Source organism: Falco peregrinus, chromosome 3 (genome assembly GCF_023634155.1).
Source record: "Falco peregrinus isolate bFalPer1 chromosome 3, bFalPer1.pri, whole genome shotgun sequence".
Taxonomy (NCBI): Eukaryota; Metazoa; Chordata; class Aves; order Falconiformes; family Falconidae; genus Falco; species Falco peregrinus.
In genome coordinates, this window is record NC_073723.1 from 115,342,493 (window position 1) to 115,360,772 (window position 18,280).

General features: G+C 61.4%; 2 protein-coding genes and 1 non-coding gene across 5 annotated transcripts; 1 reads left to right on the forward strand and 2 right to left on the reverse strand.

Annotated features, from left to right (window-relative positions):
• Window positions 1–117: 117 nt before the first annotated feature.
• Window positions 118–7,846, reverse strand: TAF12 (TATA-box binding protein associated factor 12). Of its 3 annotated transcripts, XM_055799513.1 has the most exons (7): window positions 7,439–7,846; window positions 5,988–6,134; window positions 3,892–4,143; window positions 2,691–2,768; window positions 2,271–2,385; window positions 1,737–1,825; window positions 118–591 (listed from the first exon to the last, which is right to left on the reverse strand). In XM_055799513.1, exons 1-7 carry the CDS (start codon window positions 7,658–7,660, stop codon window positions 556–558), a joined length of 939 nt encoding a protein of 312 aa, XP_055655488.1. In that variant the 5' UTR covers window positions 7,661–7,846; the 3' UTR covers window positions 118–555. The 3 variants fall into 3 exon arrangements, with proteins under 3 accessions (XP_055655488.1, XP_055655489.1, XP_013155344.1); XM_055799514.1 differs by lacking the exon at window positions 5,988–6,134; XM_013299890.3 differs by lacking the exons at window positions 5,988–6,134; window positions 7,439–7,846 and adding an exon at window positions 4,406–5,971.
• Window positions 7,682–18,055, reverse strand: LOC101913894 (discoidin, CUB and LCCL domain-containing protein 1-like). Its single transcript, XM_055799510.1, is given in 16 exon segments — window positions 7,682–8,319; window positions 8,851–8,973; window positions 9,125–9,162; window positions 9,364–9,454; window positions 9,658–9,750; window positions 9,846–10,014; window positions 10,100–10,221; window positions 10,932–11,126; window positions 11,245–11,282; window positions 11,412–11,545; window positions 11,714–11,786; window positions 11,992–12,043; window positions 12,446–12,583; window positions 15,111–15,174; window positions 15,177–15,334; window positions 17,834–18,055. Coding segments are annotated over 16 exon segments (1,869 nt in total). The 5' UTR covers window positions 17,934–18,055; the 3' UTR covers window positions 7,682–8,038.
• On the forward strand, window positions 7,872–8,002 carry LOC114012422 (U11 spliceosomal RNA). The gene has a single exon (XR_003554845.2). It is a non-coding gene; the product is annotated as a U11 spliceosomal RNA (small nuclear RNA).
• Window positions 18,056–18,280: the final 225 nt, after the last annotated feature.

Consider the following 18,280-nt stretch of genomic DNA (forward strand, 5'->3'; position numbering starts at 1 on the left):
GCAGGAGATCTCTCACCAGAACAGCACCACACACAGACACCAGGCCATGCGCTGGCCGCCCGTTCCGCTCACCACCCCTCCTGCACACTGCCTGAAGAGCACAAGGCTGTGCCGTGGTTTTAGATTAATAATTTCTTTATTCATGTAAAACAAATGCAAGTATTTATATAAACACTGACATTACAAAGTACTGGAGCAGGTAGGGGCAGGAAGGAGGAAACAAAAACCTCTACAGATGCTTCTAATACTGTCCCACACAAGATCAAATGCTCTGTCCCTTGGATAATCACTTATACGATAAACCACTTTCAAGTCACAAATAAAAGTCTTTGTTTTGAGATATGTTGCGCTCTTAGGAGGAATGAGGAAGGGGGCGTAGAATGTTTTTGGCAGATCTCCTCATAAAGTCAAGATATTGCTGCACCATTAATAAAAAATATATGCTTCTCTGTAAAGCATTAAAAAAAATATCCCATGGATGGCATCGTGGAGGCTTCAATGGAGAGGCAGATATCCCAAAAAGCACTGGCATCTTCTCCCGGCTCTTCCCAGGGGCTATTTCTTGGTAGTTTTGCGAATCAGTGCCATTCTCTGCAACAAGAAAGAGAAGAACGTGGGAAGCTGAGCCCCTCAGACAAGGTTATTGCCAAACAACCCACAGCCATGCAGGAACAAGGTATCTCGGGTTCTCTCAGGACACCGTCTGACTCGTTTCCACACAAGTCTTTCAAGTCTGTTTGAATCTTAATGGGGTCCCAAGCTGGAGCCAGAGGAAAAGAAAGGAAAAGTCTGCGCTCCCCTCCCGGACACCTGGGGCTGGCAAGTAAAACACCGACAGCGAGGGGCAACGGGGTTAAACAGCACACAGGGTGAAACTCTCCTCGAGGCCTCCTCTCTCCAGCCAGCAGCTGTGGCAAGGAGCTTCAGGAGGGGAGATGCAATATCATCTGTGAGTTCCAAGGGCTCCTGCAGGGCAGCCCCTCCCCTGGCGCTGACCATGCTTAAAAAGCGACGGCCCAATTCAGTTACAGCAACATTAGAGGGGAAAAAAAACCCCAGAGCTGCTCAACTCCAATCTGCACCTGAAACCCCAGGACAACGGTGTGCTCTCTGCTACACCTTCCCAGGCCTCCAGGTTTTTTGCAGCTATTTAAATTCTTATGGTGGCGAGTGGCCGAGGCTCCTGACCCTTACACGCAGACGCAGCAGGTGCCGTACACTGCTCGCAGAATACCCGAGCGCGGCGTTGGGCTGCAGACATCAAACAGCCCCAGGAACTCGAGCCGCAGCCTGTCAGAGCCCTGCAGTTCACCAGGAACATCCAGACTCCTGGAGTGGTTCGAGGGGCTACGCCATCACTGAACCCCCCGTGCCTGGGTATGGATTTCCTACTGAACCAGGGGAGCTGGCAGCGTGTTTTCAGTCCCTACTGCGCAAGATCTGCAAGGGCGCAGCTGACACGTTAGTTGGCTCCTCTCAGCTGTTTTTTAACCCTTCCAAGCTGCACTGCCCTTTGGACAGCAAGTACTGCTGCTTCTCTTAGGGTGTAGCCAGCACCACACCGCTGCAGGGGAGCCAGAGCAACTCCAATCCTCCCTGCACAAACAGGCGAGGAGGCTCTGGAAGTTATTTCAAGTCCAAACCACTTGGAAGAGGCTAAAAATTCACATCGTGGACCACCCTCCCCATATCAGGCTTCTACTACAGGATTCTCAGTGTTACTGAGGGCTCCTCACCTGTTTGTGAGCTTCTGTAGTGCAGGCTTTTTTGTAGGGTCTGATTTCTTCCGAACCAAAGCCTGGGATCCACATGTTCCACTGACGCTCTGGAAGAGACAGAGCAGGTCAGCACGCTCTACCCCAGCCGCCCGCTGCAAGAGCGGCCACATCACCCTGAACACATGGGCAGCGCGCCTGCCCGGAGCCAGGGTGGGAGATGTGCTGCCAATCCGCACGCCAGCTATAAAAGCTTCACAAAAGCAGAGCAGCGGAGGGGTGCACAGCACTGGACGTGCTAAAGACGCAGCCCCCGGTGCTAGGGACCTTCCACCAGGCTGATGGGACAGCTACAAACCGCACAACTGCAAAAGCTGGAGAGGGGACAGTCAGGGGCAGACACCCCATTCATTTCCTCGTTATTAAGGCATTATTAAGTAGCAACAATCTGTAACTACTCACAGGTTTCCACCCCAACACTGCAGCCATGCTCTCACTTCAGGGCACGTGCCCAGCCCTCAACTGAGGGGTTGAGGGGGAAACAAAATCACTCACCAAGATGCAATTGCACATCTTTCACTTCCAGGGTGTTCGACTTGCGATGCCGTGCAAGCTGGCAGGCAGCCGTCACCACGCTCTCTATGAAATCATCGGCGATCTGCAACAGCATCTGTGGCAGAACAAGGGTAACAACCAGCCTTGTTAGTACTGAGCAGCTGAAATTATGCGGAAAGTATGAAAATGAACCCTCAGAAGCTAGTATTTCAAAGGTGTTGGCTACAATTGCCATTTTAAATCCCTTTTTGACAGTGGGATGCAGAAACAGACATGGATGGCTGAAGCCTGCAGCGAACATGAGAATACAGAAGCGTAAAATGAACCAGCGCTCTCTGCCTTGAACAAAGGGCCACCGATCCATTAAAAAAAATCCCAGATTAGCTCTTTTTGCAGCCCCTCCCGTGGGTTGGTACCTACTTCCTCCACATCTTCATCCAGCTGCTCGTTTGGATCCACCTCACGCACCAGATCTTGCAGTTTCTTCTTGGTTAAAACCTGCGCATGTGGGAGAAGAGGAACAATTCACTGCCCTGCTTTAGCAAAGGAGCTGCCCATGCAGCACAGCCAGAAAAGACCTCCTCCCTCACTACCCCCAAGTCATGTGTGTTGACACAGCGTTATCAGCTCAGGAATGGCAGAGATAAGAAATATCAGGCATTAAGGAGTCATTTTCAAGCATCAGTGTTGCTCTGAACAGAGAGTGGAATGCAGCAGGCCAGGGTAAGTGTCTTGTGCTAAGCTGGCACTAAAATGCCACTGGCTGAAGCAAGGCTGCTGGCAAGAGGAGACAAAGGCAAAACGAGAAGCCTGAAGAGGCAGGCAGCAAGTGCAAGTGACATATCAGTGACTACATTTGTGCTCAGGGCACAAAGGAAGTACTTCCGTGGCTCTAGCATTTATCAGCTTTAGCGTTTCAAATGGAAACAGAGAGATATGCAAGTGCTTGGTTATTCCAGGGCAGAAGGCAGCACCCTCTCAGCCCAAACACTGCAGGGACACTTAAGTCTTTTACAAGACAGATGGACGTTATCACCACTGATCTGTCAGCCTGGGCAGATGAACCAGGCACTCGTGAAGAATCCTGCCCTTCCTGCTTCCCCAACACCAAAGGTGCAACTGCTGGACGTATGTTTGTGTCAGGGGACTGGTACACTTCCCAGAGGGCTCCCCGGCACCAGTGAAGCCCGCAGAGATCCAGGGCCATTCCTGGAGCACTTGCTGGGCAGCAGCATACTTCACACACGTCGAAGACTCCACACCACAAGCAAACACACGAGTCACAGCTCCGGGCAGTGATGCTGCCACTCGCACCACCCCATTAAGATGGAGGCTACAAATCTGCACTTTTATTTCTCCCATCTAAACCACATTTTAAAAGATTTTCCCAATCACACCCTCAATTTTCCTGAGACTGAGAAAACCTCTACACTTAGAGCGTTCATACCTCATCCAGCCTGAAAGTGCCTGGGCAGGAAGGAATACATGGAGATGTTTGCTCACTCAGTAACTGATACTTTAATAGACGTGAAGTTTTTGCCAGTAATTTAAGGAAAGGAATTAAGTCACAGGCAGGTCTGAGCATCTCCCCCAGTGTCCCTGAAGTCAAGGATGAAATTACCTGGTTGCTTTCAGGACTCAGCCGTCCTCCTCCGCTGGGCGTCCCCGGCATCTTTGCCACGGTGGTGCTGTTGGCCATGGAGCTCTGGGGGGGAGTGCTGGCTGGCTCTGGCTTTATCGAGGAGAAGTTGGAGAGGTTGATCAAGGTAGAAGGGCCAAACTGGTTCATAATCTGTTGGGCTTTAGCTTTTAGATCATAAAGCTTATCTAGGTCCTGCTTCTTCTTGGGGTTGTGGGGACCCAAACCAATCAACTGGAAAAGGAAACAAAAGCCACAGTTAGCAAACAGAGAAGGAATTCAATGGGGCGAGCGCATCTTTGCCCAGAGCAAACCGCAGCGTCCCGGCAGGGCCCAGGGTTTACAGAGGATCCGGGTCCCTCTGGACACAGCAAGAGCGGAGGAACAATGTTTAGAAAAGAAAACCTTTCTTGGCATGAAAGGCGAAGTTTGCCAAGAGAAGTGCTGTGGCTGCACGCAGTGGGGCAAGAGGCAGCAGCTCTGCAGCGGCACTGACCCGGCTGCTCGCTCCCCGGGCTGAGTCCCACACGCGCGTCCACCCCTCACCCGCCGGTCAGGGCCTTTCTGAACACATTCCACTTGGACCACAGGCAGCTTCAAGGAAGAGACCACACAGAGATTTAACTAAAGGACACAGCTCGCTCCTGCGGCAGCAACGCAGGGGAACGGCAGGAGCACCGGCTCGGTCTTCATCTCTGCACTCCACGGGCCTGAGAAGGTGGCAGGGTTCAAGCTCCCTCGGGCGCCTGCCGCGGGGTGGAGGTCTCCTTTTCGGCAACACCGCGCTTCAAGGCTGGCCTGCAGTGATCTGTTGACGCGGGCTTGACAACACAGGGTTCATTTTTGGTTCCAAGAGCGCAAGTCTGGGTTCTCAGAGGTGACGTGACAGAGAAACAGGCAGGTGCCCACACCTTCGATTTGTTGTTCCCACACTGGGAAACTGCCAGCCACAGTAAACGAAGTCAGATTTACTGAGCTGTTAACAGTGAACCAGAAGTGGGTTGTGGCAGTTTCACTGGTTACTCAGATCTTCCAGGTTCACCCTTTGGTGCCTGAAGTTACTCAGGCCACTGAGCTAACATGCAAACTAACTGACAACTACCGTATTTCATGGCTGGAAGGCTGTAGACACCAGGCTTGACGAAGCTTTGCTCTGTCCTTGCTGCTCTGTAAAAGGAAACTCGTCCAAACCCTGGACCCGCCACCCCCACAAGCACTTGGGGCAGCAGCGACAGGTCTGTCCTGTAAAAGGAGCATTGAAAGAACAGTTTGATGTAACAGCCCGTCATGCAGCTGGGGCCGCAGCAGCTGCTGTTGGGCCCAGAGATGGGTGAGAAGCAGCCACTGAGAGCAGCTGCGTCTTCCGAAAAGCGGCATCGCAGGGTGAACTTACAAGAGAAGAGACTTTGTTTAAATAGTTTTACAGCACATTCACACACAAAGTGATGAACAAAGCATCTGCTACCCGAGCTACAGACATTTTCCTCCTCATCAAAGCAAGCTTTGTTAGTTTGGATTAATTCATACCGAAACACAAACCAGAAATCACACAGGAGTACTTAGAAGGGGCTGCTTTAGTGCTTCTTTTCACAGCACACTCATGCACTGCGCACCTACGGACACGGAGCCCTTTTAGGAGAATTTATATCCAAGACACACTTCTGTAGCACCCTCAGCAAGTTTCTAGCTCAATTTTAGCTGAATTAACAATGGAAAACCATCACACTCGCACCCTAAAACCCCTCAGCTGGCACTTCTGGACAAGGAGCTCAGCACAAGATCAGTGTGCTACTCTTGGTTTATAGCTTAGGCTGATCTCTGGCTCTTCACCCCCCGCCTCACTTCACAAATCCATAAAGCAGGAATCCTTACCCACCATGCAGGGGAGAAAGCTCTGAAATCCTTGGGCAGAAAGCGCTTTATAAGCATAAAGTCGGTTTGTTCGTTTATTTCCAGATCTTATCGCACCCTTTTCATGGTGCCATTAAGATCACCAAACACAAAACTAACGGGCTGCGCAGATTCCCAGGACAAATCCCACATGCCGGCCCCGCGGCAAGCCCCGGCAGTTTACTTACAGCTATCTGAGTGTCTAGATCTTTAATTACATCAGCAACCGCTGTGGGACCAGCAAATGGAGAGGCCATTTTCCAAAGCCTTCCCAGTACGTCAGCAGTCAGCGTTAACCTACTCTCGCCTCCTCCTCTTCCGTATAACTCCCATTCCTACAGGAATACCAGATATTTTTCGTATCACCCATTCTATGGTAAGATCGCAAGAGGACAGTTTCACGCAAGGCAGCACGCGTCACCCTTACTACAGCGCAAGAAGGTTTATCTGTCAGAAGGTATCACACAATCCCGAGCAGCACGTGAGCATACGCTGCTGCAGGGGACAAGGCCTCTCCCAGAATCCTGAAGCAGGAATAGAAATTTGGCCAAAATTCACTTTTCTGTCAGAAGACAGAGTGTCTTGGTAATCTGCCGTCAGCAACGATGTGAGGTGTGCCCAGACCTCTGCAACAGCAGCTTCCCTCCGCGGCAGGAATAGGGCTGGCGGCCGCGGTCACAGCCGCTGACTCTCAGTGATCCATGTAACTCGTTAAGCACTGGTGCTACAGCGCAGGGTTACACCTGTAATTAAAGTCTATGTTAAAGCCAAACCAACCTTCAGCACGTTCCCTGGAGCACTCAGGGGGCTCCCGCTTCCATTGAGACATAATGATTTTCACCAAGTATTTAGATAGGCTTGCAAAGGACTGTACAGTCCAAGGGTCTCTTTATTGTTAACAAACCGGGAAAGTTCTTGGGTTTTGCTTTAGTTACTATAAATGTGAGACAAAGTCCTCCCTTACGCTGCTAGAGGAAGCATCTGTTACAAGCACTTATGCATTAGGTGCGGTAGCTAAAAGGGAAGGAATAAAAAAGTCCTGTTCTTCCCCCTGGATGTGTTTGTCAGATGTTGAAGGGGAACTCAAACCTCCTTCCTCTCGACGCAGAGCTTCCAGCCTGGCGTTTCCCCCCGAAGCACGGACACTCGGCGTCCGGGGAGGCAGCAGCTCCACACGCGCCGCTCACCAAGGTTTTCTTCCAGCATCTCCCCAGCCAGCAGCTTAAAGAGGCCACCAGCCCTACGGCTGCCCACGGGAACGCCGCTACGGGGCCGCACCGAACCTCCCCGCCGGGCACGGCCAAAGCCGCCGGGAAGGGCCAAGGTCACCAGCAGCTACCAGGGGCCCACACCGCCCCGGGCCGGGCCCCGCCGGTCAGCGCTGCAGAGGGCACCCCGCAGGCCCCGCCACCCCCCCGCAGCGGCTGACCGCCGCACGGGCCGGGAGGGTGAACACCGGCTCCGCACCCGGCCCTTCCGAGAGCCGCCCCGGGAGCGGCGGGGCACGGCCTGCTGCGCCCGCCCCCCGGTCCCTCCCGGGCCGCGCCGCATCTTAGGCTGTAAACGCCGGTGTAGAACAGCCGGAGCCTCCCGCTGCTGGCGGCCAGGCCCCCTCCGCGCCCCCCGTGCCGTCCCGTACCTCCCCATGACCCGCGGGCAGACCGAGGCACCGCCGCCGGCTGCGCTCCCTCCGCCGCGCACCCCGAGCCCTTCCGGGGGCACCGCCCGCCGCCACCCGGAAACGCTTCTCCGCGCCGCCAATCAGAGGGAAGGCGGTTGCGCATGCGCGACGCAGCGCCCGCCAAAGGCGCCCCCCCCCTCCTGGGTGAAGCCGCCCCAGCATGCCCCGCGCGATTTGCATCTCGCTTCGAGGCGGGCAGCGCGGCGTGGAAACGGCGTTTTTTTGTGACAAAAACCTGCGGGAGCGCGGAAAGAAACCACGCGGCGTGGAGGGAAAGAGCGGGGGGAAGCCAAGATCCGAGCGCGTTCCTCCGTGCGCAGCGCGCGCAATCGCCGTGACCTCAGCAGCACCCTGGCGCTTTCCGGTGGCGGCGGGCGGCAGGCGCAGCCTTAAAAAGGGCTTCTGCCGTGCGTGGCACGGGGGGGGGCCCACGGCCGCCCTCGCGGAATCGACATCAAGAGATTTCGGAAGCACAATTTTTGCAGGGGGGGGTCGCCGGTAACCGCCCGTTCCGGCGCCCCGGGTACCGTCAATAGTAGATGCAGCGGGGCCGCGGCCTCACAAAGCTTCGTGATAGACGTGCGGGAGCGCGCCCGGTGAGGCGGGGCGCGGTGGGGGGGCGTGGTAGCGGGCGGGGCCCGCCGGGTCGGGCTCGCCGAAGGGGGTGGCGTACTCGGGCTCCGGCGGCAGCGGCTCGGCGTATTCGTGCCGCTGCCCCGGCACGGCGTAGTGGCTGAGCACCAGCGGCAGCGCGTAGCCCTCGTCCGGCGGCGGCTTGAAGGTGGAGGGGCCCGGCGGGCTGCCGGGGCTCTGCTGCAGCAGGTCCGGCTCGGCGTACTCTGCAACCGGGGGTGCTGGGCTGGGTGCTGGGGCGGCAGGGGGGCTGGCCCCGCGGCCGGGAAGGGGTCACGGTGCTGGTGCTGGGGACGCTCGGGGAGGTTTGGCCCCGCGGCCCGGGGGAGGGTTACGGTGGTGGTGCTGGGCTGGGGACACTCCGGGGCGGGGCGGGGGGTGGGGGGGAATGGGCACATCTGGACACGCAGGGCTGGGGAAAGCTGGGCAGATGTGTGCCAAAACGCACCCGAGACAGGGCGCCCACCCTGCGGGGACAGGCATAGAGCGGGGCTCTGGGTGCCCTCCAGCCACCTTCCAACGCCCTCCCCCAACATGCGGTAATAATAATGAAAATAAATAATAATCCCTGCCAGGGTCTCCCTCTTGCATGGGACCATGATGCAGGGCAGGGGTCAGACCAGAGTGGTGCTGGGGAGGGGCAACTGGCACCCCAGGGTGTCCCCAGAGTGCAAGGGGGGAGACACGACTCCAGCTCTGGGCCAAGGGACCCGTTCGCACCCTGCTGACCCCGTTACCTGGTGAGTGGGTCCGGCTCAGGTCCCCCGGCGCAGCTGCCGTGGGGAAGGAGGCCAGCGCGGAGCTGGGGGGCGGCAGGCTCTGCAGCGAGCACACCTGGCTCGACTCCAGTTTGGGGTGCCCTGAGCAGAAACCCCTGGTTGTCACCTGCTGTCCCTCGGGGACAGGACGGCTCGGGGCTCAGCTGCAGCACCGGTTAAAACACCTGCACCCCTCCTGAACTTGGCCCCGCAGCACAGCGGGACCCCCGGGCAGGGGTTGGGGACCCTTTACCTTTCGTGATCCCGCAGTTCAGCTCTGCTGCCGGCTTTCTGCCAAGGGGAGAGCAAGATGGGGGTGAGGGGTCCCAGCCACCCTGCGCCCACCGTCCCCCTACCTCCTTGCACCCCCTTCCGGGGGGGGCTGCGCCCTTTGATACCCAGCAAGCAGCCAAACAGCCACCCAGAGCACCCGCGCTTTGGGGAGGCACCACCGGGTCCCCCGGGGCGCAGCAGGGGCAGGATGGGACCCACCTCTTCCTGCGGCAGAGGAAGGCCAGCAGCAGGAGGCTGGAGCAGAGGAGCACGAAGCCACCGACGAGCAGCATCACCAGCAGCATGGAGCCTGGGGAGGGAGGGCAGCTCAGACCGCAGGTGCCCCATCCCACCTGTCTGCACCCATGGGTGCCAGGAGCCCACCCAGTGCAACCAGGGAAGGAAAATGGATGTGTTGTCACGGGGGGAGCTTAAAGCCCACGTGGGTCTGTTGGTGCCTGGAGCACCCATGTGACAACACTGTACCCCAAGGACAGCCCCCAAGGCACCCACCTGCCTTCTCCGGGTCCAGGGCAATGCCGGGGATGGGTGTGTGGCTGCCCGGGGGGCTGGTGGGGACAGGGACCTCCTTGGGGATGCTGGGCACTGCGGGGCAGAGCGGGGACCATGAGCATGGTGGGACCACCACAGTGTGCCCAGGGGAGGTCCCGGGGGGGGGTGGCTGTGGTGGAAGGGCTCACCGTAGGGCCGGGGCGCACGGACCCGCGCCAGCTGGCAGCCCACCAGGGCCACCTTCAAGGCCACGCGCTGGTGCCAGCTCTGTGGCATGACACGGACATAGCGGGCGACGATGGGGGGTATGAAGGCATTGGAGACCTCCCCATGGCTGTCGATGTTGCCCTCAAAGACCTGCCAGAGAGGGTGAACCTATGGCTGAATAGCTGCAGGCAGGGGGTCTTGTGTGTCCCCCCCCCGTTGTTCCCCCTGTGCCCACCTTGTCATCCTGGCCACTGCTGCCTCTGTAGGGTCTCCAGTTCTTGCCGTCACGGCTGGAGGAGACACGGTAGGACGTGACGTAGTAGTTGTGCTGCTTGGAGGAGCCCGTTGTGATGATGCCTGTCGGTGCAGGGGTGAGCCCGGGGTGGGGGGGGGGGGGGGCTGGCGGGGGCTCTGGGGGGCCACCCTGTGCCCCAGCATGCCCCACTGCACAGGGCAGAGCTTTCCCAGCCCCATCTCTGGAATACCCAGGTCCCTGCTGGGACAGGACTGGGGGGCAGGACATCACCCCCCAGGGTTCCTTCCAGCCTTCGAGGGGGTTTAGGTGGCAGATTCGAGTGCGGACCCCCCACTCTGCCCCTGGGAGCTGATAACCTCCGGCCCCGGCTGCCAGCCCCACATTCCTCCCTCCTCCAGCCTCCGGCCGGACAATGTCCCCATTTTCCTCCCGCGGTCGCCAGCCACCACCACACAAAGCCCCCGCTCCCGGCAGGCTCCGGCCGAACAAAGGGCGCTCGCTGGCACCAGATGCAAGAGCATAATATTAACTTGTTCATCCCAGAAACGGCTGCGGATGAGGGGGGGGGTGCGGGGACATAAAGGGGACAGGGGGATAGCCCAGGGCGGGAGGGTGGTGGTGCTGTTGCATGCCAGTTTGCACCAGTAAACACAGCACAAGGAGTTGCAGTGACTCCTGAGGGTTATGGGGGGCACAACTGCTCTGGGTAGTTGGGGGGTGCAGTGAGGCTGGCACCTGTGTCACCCCAGGGAGGACAGCATGCACAGGGACAAGGGCGGCTGTTGTCCCCCCTGCGATGGCCAACACTCACCTGTGACTTTCCTGCGGGTGCCCAGGTCCAGCTCCAGCCAGGCAGCCTCGGTGCTGGGTTCGGCTGCCCAGGAGTGGCCGGTGGTGCCCAGTGCTGCCCGGGTGGCCACCCAGGCTCGGTCCTGGCCCAGCGCATCCACCTCGTGCCACCAGGATGAGGCGTTGAAGGCGGCCACCTCCAGTGCATCACTGCAGGCTGGCAACGGGAGACAGCAGGTTGGGTGCCCAGTGCTCCCAGCCGGGCATGTGGGGTGGCACTGGGCTTGGCAGCCAAAATTGGGGTTTAATTTCAGGGGAAACGGGGAAATATATACCTTTGTGGAATATGAGCCGCTTCTCGGAGAGGGAGCCCCTGCGGGGAGAACATCAGACGGGGCGGGGGGTCCCCGGGGGGTGGCAGGTCCCCGGTGTCAGCATGGATGGGTCCCACGGGTGTGGGGTGCAACCGGAGTCCCCAGCCCCGCCCCCCCCCCTTGCCCACCTTTTGGAGTGGAGCCCGTTGGCGAAGGCCGACTCGTAGAGCGTGATCCCCTTCTCCCGGGACAGGGTGACCTGCCCGCCCAGCTCGTCCGCAATCACCCCGGCGTGCACGGCCGCCTTGCACAGCACCGAGGTCTGCGAGGGGGCGAGAGCGGGCACCCATGGGGCACCCCGCGGCCCAGCCCACCCCCCCAGCCTGCTGGGGGTGGCAAGCAGTAGCCACGCGTGCTGAGGACTGTCCCCGGGGGGTGCACCCATGGGTGCTGCCCGTGCCCCACGGGGCGAGCCAGGCTCTGCACTTACATCCCGGTAGCCCTGGCTGGGGTTGCCCCAGATGTCCCCATCGATGTCCTTGCAGCCCGCAGGGCAGTACACGCTGAAACACGCGGCGAGGGGGGGTCAGGGCTGGCCCCCGTCCGAATCCCCTCTGCTGCCCGCTTTGCTCCCCACCCTGCCGCAGCTGCACCCCGAGAGCCCGGGGGTGAGCACGGCCCGAGCTCCCGGGGGAGGCACGGGGCCAGGCAGTGATCCGGGGCCGGGGGCACCAAAGCAGGGACCCCTCGCAGTCCCCGGCCACTCACCTGACGTGCTCCTGGGTGTAGTGGGTGCCTCGGACCAGGCAGGACACTAAGTCTGCAAGGCAGGGACACCCCAGGGTGAGGGACCCCCACAGCACCCCACGCCCTCCCCACTGAGCCCTGCTCTGTTCGGGTGTCACTCCCCAGGTCCCCATGTCAGGGGTGGGGGGGTGGATGACCCCTCAATTCCTGCAGCCGTCAGCCCCCTGCCACCATCTGCAGTGACCAGGCTCTGTCTGATATTGGGGTGCTGGGGGGGAGGTCCCAGGTGGCTGGGTGGCCTGGGGGTCTCCCACGTTGTGTCCCCACCAGCAAAACCACGAGGTTCAGGGCAATGGGTGCCCACCCTGGGGTCAGCAAGGAGCTCCCTCCATCCCGGGCCGTGCCCCTGCCGCTGTGGGCCAAGGCACAGCCTGGGGTGGTCTTTGCACCCCTGGGGATGTGTCCCCCCCCCTACCTGGGTGCTGCGAGGTGGCGTAGGACAGGAGGAGGCCCCGTCCCGAGCGGTGGCTGGTGCTGTTGAAGAGGACAGTCACGGTGCTGGAGTTGGTCAGCAGGAGCGGGGTGGTGGGGCCGGCGTTCCTGCAGTAGGGCCCTGCCGACAGCGATGGGGCCGTGGAGAGGGATGGGGCCCCCTGGGGAGCGGGCACCCAAGCCCAGGGCTTCACTTGCCCCGGCTCAGCCCCTGCCAGGGTCAGGGGTCCTCAGGCATTTGGCTGTGCCCAGGGTGGTCCCAGCCCCAGGGTGGTCCTGGCCCCAGGATAGTCCCATGCAGGGTAGTCCTAGCCCCAGGGTGGTCCCAGGCCAAGGTGACCCCAGCCCCAGGGTGGTCGCATGGTAGGGTGGTCTGGGCCCCATGCCCAGGGTGGTCCCACAGCAGGGTGGTTACACCCACGCTATGGGGGGGGCTGGGGCACAGCCCACCACAGCTCTCCCTGTCCCCCACCTCCTCCTCTTGCACTGTGCCCCCACAGCCACAAGCAGCACAGGGTGGTCGCAGCCCCCAGGCACAGGGGGTCAGAGCTAGACCAGGTTCCTGGGGGGCACCCCAAGATGTCCCCACCTCCCCCAGCAGGGACAGACAGGCTCCTGGCTGGGCAGGGACCCACACACACTTCCCACAAATGCTTCCCTGTGGACACCTGCTGCTGGGGCTGGCACACATGGCACAGCCCCATGGGACCCCAAAACAGGGGCTGTGTCCTCACGCTCCCCCCCGTCTCCCCTTTCACAGGCGCCACCAAAGCTGCCTCCTAAATCCACCCCTCGTTTAATCTAAATTAATTTGCCGTCTCCATCTGCCTGATTAAAACTTCGGCTTAGCAAGCAGGCAGGTTCCTCAGGGACATCTCTGGTCCCAGCTGGGGACGAGAGGTGGCCCCAATCCCCGGACCGCCATTGCTCCTGGTCTGTGTCACATCCCTCACCAGGGCCTTGGTGCACCCAGAGATGCTCTGAGCAAATGCCACCGTTGCCCTGGGGACAGGGAGCCGTGTCCCTGTGTCCCCATGGTGCTGGTGGTGAAACCCTGCCCCGTGGGGTTGTGCTGTGCCTCAGTTTCCCCACCTTTGCCCTGCTTGGGTCATATCTAAGAGGGCGAGCGCAGGGGACATGGGACACACATGTGCAGGATGATCGCAGGGTCACAGCCGTGCTAGAATGGGGCTCCGCATGGTATGCAAGTGAGATGCCGATGAGATGCTGATGACACACAGGCACAGATTTCCTGCCAGATGCCAGGTCCCATGCCCAGGGTGGCCCCGTGCCACCCTGCCCTGGGCAGATGCTGCCACATCTGGCCTGGTACCCCCCCTGGCTGGGGGCTCCAGAGGCACCCTGAGTGCTGGGAACCCCCCAGCCCACCCACAGGCTGGAGGCTGCCGCCCCCATGGGGACCCCAGCACGTCCCCGGGCAGGATCAGGCCGGGTGCCAGACACCGGGTCTGAGTCAGCAGGAGGGAACCCACAGCCTCCGGCTGCTCCCACTGCTTCCCGAAAAACATCTGGGACTTCTCAAGGGCCGGCGTCAGCCGCGGGCGAGGGAGTGGGACCCCGGCCTGGCCTTGCGTCACCCCCTGCCCACCCGCACACAGGCCCCTGGCGAAGGCACCCAGAGGGGCTGTGGGTACCCAGCCACCTCCCCTCGCCCCCCACCGCCTCTGCCAGCCCCCCCGTGAGCATCCTCTGGGGGTCCCCCCCCTTTGTTGCATTGCTCTGGGCCAGGTGGTCTCTGGGCTTTGGGGACCCAGATGGGGACAAATGTGTCCCCAAGGCCGCAGCAGAGGGGATGGGGATTGGTGACCTCACGTGCTCTCACCCCTCTGGGTACCAGCCCAGAAAGGGTGAGAGCCCTGGAGAACGGGGAAACATCCCGGCCCCAAGAGCCGTGGCGGATCCAGGCTGGCTGGCTCCTTTCCACCCAACGTTTCCCGCAGAGTCCCCTGCCCCTCACCGGGCCTCGGGGCTGCTCCTCCATCCCCCCCCCCCGCCCCCAGCAGTGATGCCTCCCCCTCCCCGTTCCCCCGAGACATCTCCCCCAGCACCCATCATGCTCCTGGTGCTGTCAAATCCCTCCAAGACCATTAAATCTCTCCAGGAAAATCCTGGAAGCGTTTGGGCAGTGTCTGGGTGGACAGAATTAATTAATCGGTGGCTGCATCTGGTCCTGGCTGGATGCTCCGCCCCACCCCCCCACCCCCCCCCAGCTTGGCAACAGCCCCCTCCTCGGGCACCCCCATCCTCAGATATCACCCTCCTTGGATACCCCCCTGTATTCGGGTAGACCCCTCCTCAGATATCCCCATCCTCCAATATCCCTCTCCTGGGATAGCCCCCTCCTCAGATACCCCCTGTACTCAGGTACCCCCATCCTCAGATACTCACCTCCTTGGATATCCCCTTCCTCAAATACCTCTATCCTCAGGTACCCCCCCTCCCAGATATCCCCCACCTTGGGCACCCCCATCTTGGTGTACCCCCCGTCCCCATGATGAAACTACCTAAAATCCCGCGTCTTCCTGATATTCTCCTTATCCAGGACTTTACCTCATGTGACACCACCCACCCCATCCACAGCCCCTCAGCGGGCACTGCCTCAGCTCCCCCCAGGACCCCCCCCTTACCATAGGCAGTGCCAGCCTGGGGGTCGGCGAGCAGCAAGGAGCTGCGGAGTGCAGTGCTCGGAGGGGCTCCAGGTCCACGTCCCCGAAGGCCAGGAGGAGGGAGGTGCCCGGGGGGGCACGCAGGCGCCAGCGGCAGGCGGTATGGTTGGGGTAGGTGCCCGGGTAGTTCTTGGAGCTGAGGGTACCACTGTGGGGTGTCAGCAGCGTGTGGCCACAGCCGTCCCCTGCAGAGAGACCGAAGGCGGGGGGGCTCAGCTGGGCTGCTCCCTGCCTCAGTTTCCCCACTTGGCATGGCCCTGGGGACACCCCACGGGCACCTGCAGCCCCTTCAAATGTTTTCCTCATCTGAAACTTTTTCGGTGTGTGTGGCTTTTCTGGCTGCTCCCTGCACCAGGGACAGTCCCCAGGGTGAACTGGAAATGAGGCTGCCTCAGTTTCCCCCACACCCACCCAGTGCAGACCTGCACCTCCCACTCCTCTCCATCCCCAAGGCCAGGAGGACCCCAATTTTGGGGGACACAAAACGATGCAAGCAGGAAATACCCCCCCTACATGGGGCTGAACAGCACTGAGCAGCCCCCAGGAACTCCTGGCTGCAGCCTCGACCTTGAGGATGACCTTGGGCAGCTGCATCCCCACGGCCTCCTCCCCGGGGGGACGCCAGCACCACCACAAAAGGGGCTTTTCTCCGTGCTTGCTGCCTGCAGGCAAGAGGGAATATCCTGGAAACTTGAGTTGAAAGCCGGGATTTCTGGGCAGGATTGGGGCAGGGAGAAGGGCAGGGAGGGGGAAAGCACCACTCAGCCCGTCTGCATGGGCTGGGGGGTGTGGGGGTCCAGGGTTCAACACCCTCCACCTCCTGCATCCCCAAAAAGCTGCTGCTCCTGCCAAGCATCATCCCGGCACAGCCAGAAAGAAAAGCAGTGACGGGCATGGCTTCGCCCCTGCCTTGGCTTCCCTCGCCGTCGCTGGGAGACGGCACAAAGCACCGGAGGGGAAAATCCTCCAGGGATAAAAAAAAAGGGGGGGCCGGAGATGGAAGATGCCAGCCCCCCCACAGATCCCACTCCTCTCCAGCCTGCAGGAAGGGCTGGCAGCCAAACTGGGGAGGGGGGTTATGCTGAGACCTGGGCTGGGGTGCGGGACTGGGTGAAATCCCCAGTTTGCCCCTGGCTGGGCAGCAGCCCCTGTTACAGCCCAGCCGGGCAGGATGAGGCCCTCCGGGGCTGGGGAGGGGCACTGAGGCTGCCAGAAAAGCGGCTCCCAGAAGGGCTGCTGTGCCGACGGGGGAGAAGTTTGGGGTATTTTAGGGGAGTTCCCAGCACGGAAGGTCGGCGCCACCAGGATCTGCATGGAAGTCCCTCTGTGGTCAGGAGTATGCCCAAGCTGGGGGTCTTGGATGGACCACCTGGCTGCAGCCCCATGTTGGTGAGTGTGGAGGAGCTGGGAGACCCATCCTGGGAAAAACGCATCCTGGGAAAGGAAATCCTGGGTAAAAGCATCCCAAGCGTGGCCAGCGCATGCCGGGCCAGCATGCCAGAGATAAACCGGGAGCTGCAGGCACACTCGGGGATTTGACTCCTAAGATGCGCCCAAGGCGCCGGGAATGGCAAAGGCAGAGCCACAGGGCTGGGGAAGTTGCCCCCAGCCACCAGAACATCCTCCCCGAAAAAAAAATCAATTGCAAAAAAATGGGAAAACTGGATTTCTGCTGGATGAGGGCGAAGCTGCGGCCGGGCCGGGCCCCCGCTGGGGCCATCGCTGCCAGGGATTTGTTTGTTTTCTCACAGGATGCAGGAAAGACACAACCGGGTGATGCTCCGGGAAAAGCCCAGCACGCTCCCACCTCCGGCAGGCTGCCGGCCCCGGGAGAGCTGCCCCGCGTCCACCGACGGGGTTGGGATCCGGTGGAAACGCGCTGCGGGATGTCTCCCAAACCCCACCTGGGAACGCAGCGGGGTTCTGCCCCCCTCATCCCGCCCTGACCCGTGCCTCAGTTTCCCCTCGCTGAGGACGGTGCTTTGGAAGCCCCATCCTCGTCAACTCGCTCTTCCATGAGTCGGGGATGAGCAGTGCCGGGGAAAATTGTGTGTTTGGGATGAAGTTCGGCTGAACATCCCCTCGGGGCCTTCCCAGACCCTGGCCGATGCAAATCCCTCCCAAGCGACGCTGTCGGGGTCCACAGCATCCCCGGGACGGAGCCCCCTGCCCCCCTCTCCCAGCTCTCCACCGTAAGCTCCAGCGATCCTCTTAGCCCGGGGCAGAGCTGGGCCCCTGGGGATCAGGGAATCCCAGGGAAAGCCCTGCGGGCGGGACGGAACCGACGCCGAGACCCCCGGGACCCCCGGGCAGGCGGCACCTTGGCACCGGGGTCATGCAGGGGGTGGTGGAGGCAGGGGGGACCCCGTCCCGTCCGGTACCGGGGCAGAAGGACCGCGGGGACCCCGTCCCGTCCGGTACCGGGGAGCCCATCCTGGCCCGTTCTCTGTCCGCACGCAGCGAGGCGCCCGTCCCGTCCGGTACCGGAGCAGAGGAGAGCCCGTCCGCTCCCCGTGCCGGTCCCGGTCCCCACCCCGGGCGCAGCACGCAGTCCCGGGCGCGTGGCGGCGCGCCCCCCCATCCCGCCGAGTGCCGGGGAGCCCCCGGGGGTGCCGGTAAGAGCGGGACTCCCCGCTACCGCGTCCCGGGTGCTGTGTCCCGTGCCCCCCCTTCCCCGCACTCACCGTCCTGTCCGGCGCTCGGGCGCAGCGCCAGCGGGCCCAGCAGGAGGCAGCGGCGGAGAAGCGCCAGCGCCAGCACCCCCCGCCCGCTGCCCGCCCGCATCCTCCCGCCGCCGCCGCCGCCGCCGCCGCGGCCCCGCCGCGCCCGCGGCCCCGCGCCCGCCCCCGCACGCCGCCATTGGCTGCCGCCGCCCGCCTCCGCGATGCCATTGGGCTCCTGGCTGTCAGTCAACCAGCACCACCCCGTGCGGGGAGAGGCCGCGGCGGGGCTCGGCGGGGCGGGCGCTGGGGGGACCCCGGCACCCCGGGGGCGAAGGGAGACGCGGGGCTGCCCACGGCCACGGCCGCGGCGGCGGACGGGCGCGCCTTAGAAGCGCGGGACCCCCCGGTGGGGCTGGAGGTGCCCGGTGCCGCTTTGCGCCCCCTCGCCCCACGAACACCCCGCGGGCC

Bases quoted from the DNA above. Each gene is read 5' to 3' on its own strand.
- TAF12 (XM_055799513.1), bottom strand. From the start codon at position 7,660: ATGCAAATCGCGCGGGGCATGCTGGGGCGGCTTCACCCAGGAGGGGGG. The intron at 4,144-5,987 runs GTAAGTAAACTG...TTCCTTTTCCAG, and splicing joins ATCTAGACACTCAGATAGCT to TTGATTGGTTTGGGTCCCCA. The intron at 2,769-3,891 runs GTAATTTCATCC...CCACATGCGCAG, and splicing joins TGAGTCCTGAAAGCAACCAG to GTTTTAACCAAGAAGAAACT.